Raw genomic sequence first — 12,217 nt, forward strand, 5'->3', positions numbered from 1 at the left:
GAATGAGACTTTCTCAAGTAGAAAAATGGGAGAAGGACACATGAAGCAGATAGAACAGGGAAGGTAATGCATAGAAATGCAAGAGAACAATGGGCATTTAGGGAAGAGCACATCAGCTCCCCAAAAGGCAACAGCTCTGATCTGGCAGTCGCACGCGTTCTCCTGTTCTCCTGCATTGTTTGTAATCCACAACACAGGCATCCCTGTGCTTGGCATGTACCCTGGAAATGCTCAGGCCAACCACTCACCAAGACCTAACATGCATAGCATCCCAAACCTGATGCTGAACTCCAAAGACACATTCTCAGAGGGCAGTTTTAAAGATGAATTAAGCAACATTTTTATACCAAGCATTCTAAATTAATAAGAACTGTAGGTGAAATTGAAACAGCATTTCTTTATCTTGTGTTTTCCAATTTGCAGTTCCCCAACAAGATCCTGCTTTGTCACATCTTGATGCCTTTCTGCAACCTGTTCTCCCTGCGGAAGTGTTCCTCTCCATGCTTCTACTCAGACCGGTGCAATCTTCTTTGTGTGCCACATCTGAAAGGCTACCTGCTCTGTTAAACCTTTCTCTACTCCTGCTCTTTAATACTTGAGTAACCCACACTTATCTCTTTTTATGTTTATTGTAATTTGTAAGACTGGTTTCCAAATTTCCCCTCATCCTGTCCTTCTTTCCCTCCCGTGCCACAGATTATAAGATTGTAAAGGGCAGAGAGTGCAATTTATTCTTTTTCTATCCCTGGTGCTTACTACAGTACCTGACAGACAGTAGGTTCCCAGTAGATGTATGACAAATGAATAAATAATTTCTAGGCTTGTGCTAGTTGTTCTTTATTTCAATTTGGGAAAATCAGGTGTCTCACTTGGTGAGGATGATGATGCTTGCTGAGATGTAGCACCTCACCCCCTGCTCCAACACAGGTTAATTTATGATTAATTAGGCTTAATTCTCTAGTGCACAACTGGCAGGAGCCTCTGAAATTCCCCCACAAGGAGCGCCCCTGCAATCATGTTTTACACTCTAGATGCAAAGTCAAATTTTTATCTCACCTCTAATTCTTACCACCCTCTGGATAACAGTAGGAATATGAAGCCTTAATTCCACCATGTATTACTTCAGAAAATACATCTATATAGTCTAAGTGGTTTTAGAAGTCTAAATGGAAACTAAATGTTTCCTATAACCTTATCAAAGGGTCATACAAACATACACACAAATTAAAAAAAAAACACCTCTTTGTCCTTCGAGTTGTTTAAAGAGCAATCTACTTCAATAGTAATTCAGTCCCAGAACACAAGTTTGGCTCCATAAATAAGTATCGGAGTGAAGGACAGACAGCCTTTTCCTTCTAAACTAGGAAGGTTTTCTCCATAGCATAAAGAGAAATAAGTTCAGGGATTATTTCCTTTATATATTTTCCTAGCAGTTTTATATATTCCTTCTTTTAACTTTATAAAACCTATATAATTTCAGCTTCATTCAGCCATTCCATAATTTAACAAATAGCTAATTGAAAGAAATGGTAATTAAAAGGAATTCTAATCAAACAATCTGACTTTCTGACCTTCATTTATGTTTTCATTAGCACCACATACACACTAATTTTGAAAAGTTTCCAACAGCCTTCTGTTCAAATTTTAACTATAATATCCTACTATATTTTACTTACTTGGTATCCAATTTGAATCTATCCCTGAGTTCTGCATGGTGAATATCAAGATCCCAGATAAAAGGCTTGTCAGAAACCTTCTCAGAATCTCTGGTCCCTGAGTTTGGATTGTGAGGGACACTGTACACAAAAAAAGATGAGAGTATGGGGAAACCCAATGGCAGTAGATGAGGTAGAATAGAATAGTGGTTAATAGCACAGGTTCCACACAAAAAAGAATGAAATAATGCCATTTGCAGCAACATGGATGGACCTAGAGATTGTCTTACTGAGGGAAGTAAGTCAGACAGAGAAAGACAAATATCATATGATATTGTATATATGTGAAATCTAAAAAAAATGGCACAAATGAACTTATTTACAAACCAGAAACAGAGGCACAGATGTAAAAAACAAATTTATGGTTACCGGTGGGGAGAGGAGGGAGGGATAAATTGGGAGACCGGGATTGACATATGTACACTACTAAATATAAAATAGATAACTAATAAGGACCTACTGTATATCACAGGGAATTCTACTCAATATTCTGTAATGGTCTATATGGGAAAAGAATCTAAAAAAGAGTGGATATATGTATATGCATAACTGATTCAGTTTGCTGTACACCTGAAACTAACACAACACTGTAAATCAACTATACTCCAATAAAAATTTTTACAAAAAAGAGCTCAGGCTCCAGAGCTAACTTGCTGAGGCCCAAATTCTGTAACTGTAGGCAAGTTACTTAACAGTCAGTCTCCTTTGCTATAAAATGGTGATGATAACAATACTATTTACTTCATAGGGTTATTGTGAGGATTAAATAATAGTATACATACTTAAAATGCTTAGACTCCTACTAGACACAAGGCGAGCTTTAAGTATTTGCTCTTATAAACATTATCATTATCAATAATATATCCCAGCTAAAGAAAAATCTGAGTAGGTATCAAACCTCTGAGTTAAAAATTATCTTAAACGAAATACATTGATTGACCATCCTGTGATCAACGGCATCACTGAATAGTCAACGAATCAAAAGCAGGTCATGCTTTATCTTTAAGGGGACGTGCTGTGAGTTAAAGTTTACCCTTCTTGGTTCATGATCCTTAAATTGCAGCTAATCCACCTAAGAAAGACATATTCTATATCTGCTAGTATGTCAAGAGCCATGGATAAAGAGCAATGCAGTATAATACACGGTCACATTCCTCAATACATTTTGGTGAGAGAAAATCCACCTCATAGGAAGGAACTGGTAATTAAGTGATAGACACTAACTCAAAATGCAATGGGAATTCTGGAGAAAGAATAATCAATCCAGAAGGAAAGACTCTAAGAATAAAAGAACAGTCCTTGAGCTAAGCTTTGAAAGGTAGAAAAAGTTGAAGTAAGAAAGGAAGAGGAGGGCTTCCCTGGTGGTGCAGTGGTTGAGAGTCCACCTGCCGATGCAGGGGACATGGGTTCGTGCCCCGGTCCGGGAAGATCCCACGTGCCGCGGAGCGGCTGGGCCCGTGAGCCATGGCCGCTGAGCCTGCGCGTCCGGAGCCTGTGCTCCACAACGGGAGAGGTCACGACAGTGAGAGGTCCGCGTACCGCAAAAAAAAAAAAAAAGTAAGAGGAGCAGGCCTCCCAGGCAGAGAAGAAAACCTGAGCAATCAGCAAGCATGCATAGATAAGTTCTAATTGACTAGGAATGAGTGACAAAGTCAAACGTGACATTGAGGGGACTGGTGGTGTGAGTGTACATCCAGCTCCTGTGACTGAAGTTAGTTTTCTGTTCCTCCTTGTTTCCCTTCAAAATGGAAATGTGTTTTCACTTTATATGAAAGGAAAAGAGATGCTTTGATAGATGACACTCCTAAAGAGATGTCAAGGCTTCATGAAACAACCTTGAATACCATCCAGTTCTCTTGATACCTTGTACACTGGTTTCCTTTCTTCCTTCATGTTAAATTACTATGGAGATTTGCATGAAAAGGGGATCTTTGTTTCTCAGAGTTCATCTGCTCCAGTAGCCATTTACTCCTCACTTCATTGTCACTCATCTTCTCAGCAAAGAGAGGGTGACAACTCTAAGTAGAGAATAGCGGCAAGGGCAGACGTACTCCCAAGGACCAAAGACTCTGTTGTCATGTAAATCAGCTCAGAAATAAAAGGGAAGAGAAGTACAGAGAATAGGTTTTAGAAGCAACTAAATAAAATGGTTTCCATGGGGGCAATAGTGGTTCTTTAATATGTATCAGTGTCACTGAGGTCTTTTTGCAACAGTAATTCATCATCATAAAGCCTATTTCCACGTAGCTTCTTGGGTATTGCATCCAGTGAGGGTACGCCTGTAAAAAAGCCATTGCTAATGGCTCTCTCGGTTTCAAAATGCTAGATTCATGCTAATGGAGAAGATGAGCAAAACAAAAGAGAATAGATGCAAACAGAAAAATCACATTATTCACAAGGAAAACTTAAGTTGAGATGTGGATCATAATAAGGACCTTCAATATTTAAAATGGAAATTTATTATCACACTAGCCCTATATGCCATGCACCAGCTCGGAAGCCCTATACGTTTTGTGGGAAACATATACATATGGACAAAAGGGTAAAGAATGAAATTTGATGCATTTCAACAAAATTCTATCTGCACAACATGAATTGCATTATACTGAAGTGCGCAGCAAGGAAATATGTACAACAGACTGTAAGAAAATGTTTACTTATCTGTTTTAAAAGTGTTTAATGTGTTATGGTTAAGAGAAAAGAGTCTTTAAAAGTTGCTGTCAGCAGCTACTCATCTGACTGACAGATTCCTTACCAAAGCTAAAGGAGTGAGTAACCCTGGAAGCAGTTCATGCATGCATGCAGCACAAGTGTTGAGTGAGCCCTGGGTAAATTTCACCCAATGAACTCCTTCTAATGGTAAACAACTTCACCACTGTATAGTTAAAAAAACCACTAAAGGAATCTAAAAGCTATTGAGGGGACAGGGGAAACTGAAAGGACAAGAGTAGATGCCTGCAAGGTATATAAGTCCCCCTTTGCTTCAGAAACCAGCTCGACTTTTCTCTGAGTCAAAGAATCTAGGCAAGATGGAAAACAAAGGCCATTATCTGACCTTCAGAGTCAGTGAAAGAGCAATGAGAAGAAATCAAAAGCGAAGAAAAGTTTCTGTTTGCTGTTGTTTTGGTTCCTCCCATCTGCAGTCACTGCTCACTGCCCTTGTGTAGCCTCGCACAGTGACTGGTGGTACTCACTAGGTAGATGAAGCTTGAAACAGGTGGGCACCAACCAGGTGCCTCCCAGAGTCACCTTGAAGTCAAAGGACTGCGAAATCAGTAGAAATCCGTTAAAGGATTCTTTCTTGGCTACTGTAAATTTACGCTGAGAGAGCCCCATAATTAGGTAAGAAAAAGGAGAGCAATGCCAGATTCATCTGAAGCCTAGAATAGTTTGCTTCTACATCATCTGGCTTTGCTTCCATCATTAGTTTAGACCTCATAATCAAAAGACAATCAAACATTTTTGTGCCTCAAATCCAAAAGAACTGAAACTGAATTCATCTTCCATCAAATTTGTTTCTTTCCCATGTTTTCTCACTCGAGAATCATCACCTTCATCTGCCCAATCACCTGACCAGAAACCCTGAGAGTCATCCCTGAGGGTTCCTTCACACACAGTTACCAATTCTTGCTCCTCCTACTGCTTTAGAATCTCTTTTATAACTATCACTCCCCCCCACACACACACACTGCTTCTGCCCTAGTTAAAGCCTTTACAGCTCATCTATACCACTGAAGTAACCAAATAACTTTTCTTTTAACCCCCAGGTTTACTCCTATCCAATAAATCCTCCACACTGCTCCCAAGGGACTCATTTGCAAACGCCCATAGTCGCTTCTCCCTGCCTATAGTATAAAATGCAAAATCATCCTGATTTGGTCCTTATATGACAGTCCATCGTCATACCCTAGCCCACACGTGGGTCCTCGGCACCAGCCACGCTAAACTACAACTTGTTCCCTAAGCGTGGCCTGTTCTCTCTTGCTTCCCTGCGCTTCAAAACTGGTCCCCTGTCCTCTCCTTGGCCCACACTATGTGCCCTTCAAGTCTCAGGTGAAGAGTGTTCCCCTCTGTGATGTACTCCCTGATGTAGCGTCAAGACTCTCCCTTTCATCATCTCATAATACCTTTGTGTTCAGCACTTCACACTGCTAAAAAAGAAACCCACTCAGGCTACAAACAAATGGATATTTGTTGTAAAATCAAGAGTATAAACGAGGAAGAGAAGCCCCATGGGAATGCCTGAATACCCACCCAGCCAGGCCGCAGGAAGAGGGAGCACAGTTCAAAAAGAGAACAGTACTGAGGACCCAGGCAGCTCTTATGACTTATATCAGAAGTAAGAATATGTTAAGCCCTTTGTCCATGCACTGTCATTATTATACCACAGAGTCTTCCAACTTCTGTTCCCATTATCAACTGTGTAACTTTTTCTACATGTTGAGTTCAAACTATTTGGAAGAGAAGATCGGATCAATGCGGTTAGGCATCATGATCTCTACTGAAGTGTTCTTTCCTATCACCCTCCCCCCACAGAGCACTGTCCAGCTTACAGGTGTGCTGTGTGGGCCAGATTGAGTCAGCTGTGGCCAGAGTGGTGAGTCCACTGGGCAGCAGCATGGTAATCCATGGTGAAGGAATCTCATAAAGGGACCGTGGGGTGGTGGCATTCTGCGATGTGGCATGTCCAATACTCCTTGTATATAACGTACAAGGAACTTAACACATTGTGCTATACTCGCTTGCCTGATTGCATGACTATCTTCCAAAAAGACTGCGCTCTTTGTGAAAACCTTTATACTCTAAGCTCCAGGTTCACTGTAAGGATATAGTAGGTACACAATAAATATTTGCTAATAAATGAATGAATGAAGGGTACACTCACAAAAGTTTATTCAATTAGTAATACTGTTCTAAGCATCTTGTTTTTATATCCCATTTAGCTGAAGCACGTTATCCAGATATGCACTGTACATCTCCTAGAAAACTGTTGAGCGGAAACTCCCTCAAATCATAGACACAAAAACTTCACACCAAAACAGCCGTTCTGGTGTGCCTAGAAGACCATGAAATTATAGAATATCAAGACTGGAGGGCTTCCCTGGTGGCACAGTGGTTAAGAATCTGTCTGCCAATGCAGGAGACACGAGTTCGAGCCCTGGTCCGGAAAGATCCCACATGCTGCGGAGCAACTAAGCCCGTGCGCCACAACTACTCAGCCTGTGCTCTAGAGCCCGCGAGCCACAACTACTGAGCCCACGTGCCTAGAGCCCGTGCTCTGCAACAAGAGAAGCCACTGCAATGAGAAGCCCACGCACCGCAACAAAGAGCAGCCCCAGCTCACCGCGGCTAGAGAAAGCCCGCGTGCAGCAACGAAGACCCAACGCAGCCAAAAACAAACAAAAAAGACTGGAAGGCATCTGCAGATCATGGTCTTGATCCTCTTTCTATCAGGACACACGCAACAGGTACTGTTTATATGAGTAATACGCTTTTCCAAAGGTAAAGGAGACCATAAGCTCTGTTCAGTTGTATGTAAAATACAGGTCCACTTCCTTCTTTCCCATAGATCCACTTCTCAGCTGAGACACTCGATAACATGTTGAGATTAGGAAATCTAAGCCTTTAGAAGAGAAAATTGGTTGCTCAAGGTCACACAGCTGCTTAATGGCAAAGCCAGATTTCTCCTCATCAGTCCAATGTTCTTTTCTAGTTCTCTGTTTAGCATTCCTCAGTCCCAAAGGCCCAAACTAAGTTTTAACCTAATACTTTAACCTAAATGTCTGCCTTAATCATTTGCCGCCAGAGGCAAGAGCAAACCTAAATCCACATAAATAGAGAATTCAGCAAACTGTTTTTAAGGGAAAACAACCATTTGCATATAATGGAGAGGCAAGGGCAAGAGCAGGGACACAGGAAAAACTACAACTCTAAGAAATTCTTCTGTATTTCAGTGAATGGTCATTCAGTAAACTGACTTTTGACGTATTGACCTACAACCAGTACCTAAATACATGGCTGTATAAACATAGCTGCGAGCTAACTCAGAAGTCTCGTGTAAGCCATTATCTGTTCATATAAAATTGTGCATGATATAAAGTACAATAATTGTTCTTTCCTAACCTAGTTAATGTTTGGTTGTTTTGTAATTTTAAAAATACCAGATACCCAATTAATTTAAGCCCATTGTTTTCCAGGCTTTTAAGTTACAAATTAGCAAATTTCTTCTATACATACACTTAGCATATCTCTGGTAATTGAGAACAGAACTTGGAGCCTTACTAATAGCAAGCATATGAAGGAGAATATGAAATGTTGATTACATTCATGGATTAAAACAAAAATCTGTGGTGTGTGAAGTGTTTGGTATTTAAACCAAGAGCTTATGAAGATCAACATCAAAGGAAAATTTAAATTAATTACTATGGATTATATGTTTACAGAATCCAGGGTAAGAGAACAAGAAAATGCAACTGAGGACTAAAAATGACCAAAATATTGGCCTACACTCCATTTAAAATACATACTTCATTTTGCACTAATCTTACAGTTACTACCTTCTTAAATCACCAAGCTAAAAGCCAAATTTATACTACTTTTCACTGTGTGAGTACACATATGTATTAAGTATAAATATACATGAATGCAAAGGAAATAATCAAATCAAGAAAAAGAAAAGAAAGAAAATGAACCCAGACTCTCTTCCATTCACTCTTACTTACACCGTTTTGGGAAATCCAGTTCCATCCAAATCTCCCTCGTTTCTCCAGGAAAGTACCTGCAATAGAGAGCACAGAATTCAGTGGCAACCAACCTGGGCCTTTCCGCTATTTCTGCTTCACTCTTTCACATCCGGTTATCACTCTCAAAACTCTTTGCCTTTTTGGTTGTTGTTGCCGTTATTGCTCTTTCTCTTCTAGAAAGGTCATTTCTAAGAGCAAGCTCCTATTTTTCTGCTCTCCAGGCCACTGACTTAGTTATCTCTTTAGAGAATCTAGAGGAATTCCTTCACACCAGGAAACACTTATGCTATTGGCCTCACCCACACTCCTCCCCAGGCTGAAGATGGGATTTTTTGAATTTATTGGGACTGTCACACAATTTCTGGACACTGACTCTGACTTCTCAGAGGTAGCCACTTACCTTCTACCCGCAAAAGAGGAAATTATCCAAAAATCGTGCCTACTTGTACTAAGGTTTCCAGATAAAATACATGTTTCCGTTAAACTTGAATTTTAGATAAACAATGACTACTTTCTTAATATAGGTATATTCTATGCAATATTTGGAACTTACCTGTAATTCAAATTTAACTGGGAAACCTGTATTTTTATTTGGTAAATCTAGCAATCATAACTTGTAGCCCTCCTTCCTTTTGAAAGATTCTATTTCATTTTCTCCTCTAGGTTTTTCTCACTTTTGAGTAGCAGTTCAGTCCTATGCTCCTTATTGTTTTATATTTCTTTGAGGGATTTCCTATGCCAGATACAAGTGTACACACATGAGTACATATGAGCATATATGTGTAGTCAGAAAAGTTTGATGTTGATAACTACAATAACATAGGGCTAAAGTATAAGTCTACTGCCAAGCCTCCCTCAAGGGCTTTCTGATAATTTTCCATGTCATCCAACAGAAATTCAAAACAGTCCTTCATTCTCTATTTTATGCCAACATGGCTCTTAAAAAGATGGTGTTAGGGAGAAGGCCTTCTTTGGTAAGGCTTTACTGCGTCATCTGAATTGGTAGCCAGATCCATACGTAAGTTGTCAACTGGTAAACAGAAATTGCTCAGATTTTGACTTGGCATAGAAGAGTCCCAAACCAAATACTCTGTTATAACATTTGACCTGTCTAAAACTGTACACATTTTGTCAACACCCTAAGCGTAGGAAAGAAGAGAAGCCAATAATTTCTGTCTCTCTCAATCATCTTTATTTTTCCCTTATGCTTTCTCTATTTGCATTGAAGCTAAAAGAACAGAGAAGAGCCAGAAAGAAAACGCTATGTCGTGCACATACACACAAACACATTTCAACTTTTAAGAAAAAAAAAAAAATATATATATATATATTGGAAAGTATACATTGAAATGGTAGTTCATCCAAAATAATAAGTAAATCATGGATTCTCTTGGCGAATGTATGGATGAAAATGATTTCCTAAAAAACAAATTCTATTTCTTAGTTATCCTGATGACATATCCTGAAAGCCAGAAGCCAACATGCCTGCTTTTTCTTTCTTCTAAAGACCCAAGATGCCCCAAGATGATGGCTCCTGTGGTGGGAGTTGCTTCCATTGCTAGGTTTCCTGTGGCCAGAATTGTAGGGAAGTTATTCAGGAAAGGAAGGAAAGGTGACTTACTTCCCTATTTGCTCCTAAAAAACACTAAAATACCTAAGCACCTAATGTGTAAAGAGGACACACTTGCAAAATGTCCCAGAGAGTGATGTCCTTTAACACTCTAGGATGTTGCATTTCTTAGATTTAATCTAATTCTTATGGGAGTGGTGACTTAAGAGAATACTATCCATATATACAGAGAATATAAATATCAGGCATGATATTTTGACTTGGCATAGAAGAGTCCCAAACTAAATACTCTGTTATAACATTTGACCTGTCTAAAACTGTACACATTTTGTCAACACTCTTAAGTGTAGGAAAGAAGAGAAGCCAAAATCAGGCATGTCAAACTCAAGCATGTGAGAAATAATCAACAGTATTATAAAGCAACTTAATTTACATTCATGTTGTCATCCTCATAAGCCAGTGGGAAACTTATGGTCTATGACAAAATTTAGAGATGCTCTAGGCAGCACCAAGGGGTCGGAAAGCTGTGGTTAACTACAGTATCTATTAAACAAGTTAGTTGGTCTGGTGTACACAGATTATCACCAAGATGTCTGGTGAACCTCTCAGCCTGGCCTTTCCAAGTCCATCAACCCTCTGATGATTTCTACCATCCTTAGAAAGCTTTGCAAAGTTTCCTATTGTCTCGCCAACCTAGATGCCCCAGGAAGCCTCTGCTCTCTAAGATCTAGCCATATGCTGATAAAAACCTGAGCAGGTCCACTGTGTTCTTGGGGCCACATACCCCACTCTCTCCTTCTCTAAGGAAATGCTAAAGATACATCAGAGAGAATTCATTTCCAGCTCATGATTCTTTAAGATAATTATTTTATAACCAGTAATTGCCATCCATTTAAGCCCTTAAGATGTACAGAATATTTATATTGTTTGTCCTGCCACAGGCCTCCCTGAGGTTAGAGATTACACAACCACTACCTACAGGAAGGAGGAAGTAATGGGAATGAGGGGGAAATACAGAGGGAAAAATCTCACAGACTAATATCTCAAAATATCATAGAACCAGATATCTAAGTTCAAGCTCAACTAAGAGTTCCTCATTTTAAAAGTCAGAAAACAAGCCATTAGTGGTGTAAAGTCAAAGCTTTTGTTTCTATGTCTTTTTAAGATGTTTGACCTCAAAACACTTCATTGTAGAGAACATTGTTGAAGAGTCTGAGGTTGACTAAAGGATGAATTTCAGGAACACACAAGGATAGGATGTCTATAGTGTTTTCATAAGGTGATGATATTAAAACATAAAAGAAAAATATATCAAAATATAGTGTGACATAATAAATCAAAATTAAATGCAGAACTGCCTGTCTTTATAGGTACTGGTGAGTAGATTTGCATTTTCTTTTCTGTTAAGGATGGAAACCATGGTGGATATGAAAGAAGCATCTCATTCTTTACATTCTGGCAGATTTACAAACCAATAAGCATCACATCAATGATCTTTTTTTCTTTTTCACCTAATACCTGGCTTTTTTTTTTTTCTTAAAGAAATATTATTAGTTTAAAAAAGAGAGTTCCAAGAAATTTAAAAGGATTCCCAGCAATGATTATTTCTGAGATCTATCAGATTTGAAACATAATTATAAAAAGCTAAAACCAAAGTATACATTCCTACTTTTTCCTTTTAAAAAAAAATCAGACGGTGTGTCACATCAAGAAAGTTCAGCAGGTTACCAGGGCCACAGCCTTAGTCATCCTCAGAATCACTGTCCCTCCTGGTGGGGATGCAGTATTGCACGGAGGAAAGCAGCACATCTTCTATGAGTTTCTTAGGGTTTTCCTCCAGGCTTGTCTTGATTGCTCCAGACTCAGACAATTTCCACTCCAACTCGTCTATTGTCAGGTTCGTGCCACCAAACACCAGACGTCCAATAAATTCAGCCTTGATATCACCTTCAAGGTACACAAATGTCGTGGGCAGATTCCTATCAGGATAACTGGGTATGCAGGTTGTTGAAATGGCTTTGATAAATTTGACATCAGGAAACCTCCTGGCAAGTCCACTGAAGTGCTGATTTATCAGAGAACAGAGGGGAATCCCTTGTTTGTAAAGGTGCAGGATGACCCACAAGCCCTCACCAGCTTTGTTAACTTTTTTTTTTTTTTTTTTTTTTTCGGTATGCGGGCCTCTCACT

At 39.4% G+C, this 12,217-nt stretch overlaps 1 protein-coding gene across 1 annotated transcript in view; it reads right to left on the reverse strand.

The window, feature by feature from the left end:
• Nucleotides 1-11,769: 11,769 nt before the first annotated feature.
• The window catches only part of LOC114902228 (phosducin-like protein 3), a 1,076-nt gene continuing 628 nt past the window's right edge, over nucleotides 11,770-12,217 (reverse strand). Inside the window, 1 exon segment of the mRNA XM_029234528.1 lies at nucleotides 11,770-12,164. Coding sequence (XP_029090361.1) covers nucleotides 11,770-12,164 — 395 coding nt within the window.

The sequence above is a fragment of the Monodon monoceros genome, unplaced genomic scaffold, assembly GCF_005190385.1.
Source record: "Monodon monoceros isolate NGI ecotype Baffin Bay Population unplaced genomic scaffold, NGI_Narwhal_1 Super_Scaffold_20, whole genome shotgun sequence".
Lineage (NCBI taxonomy): Eukaryota > Metazoa > Chordata > Mammalia > Artiodactyla > Monodontidae > Monodon > Monodon monoceros.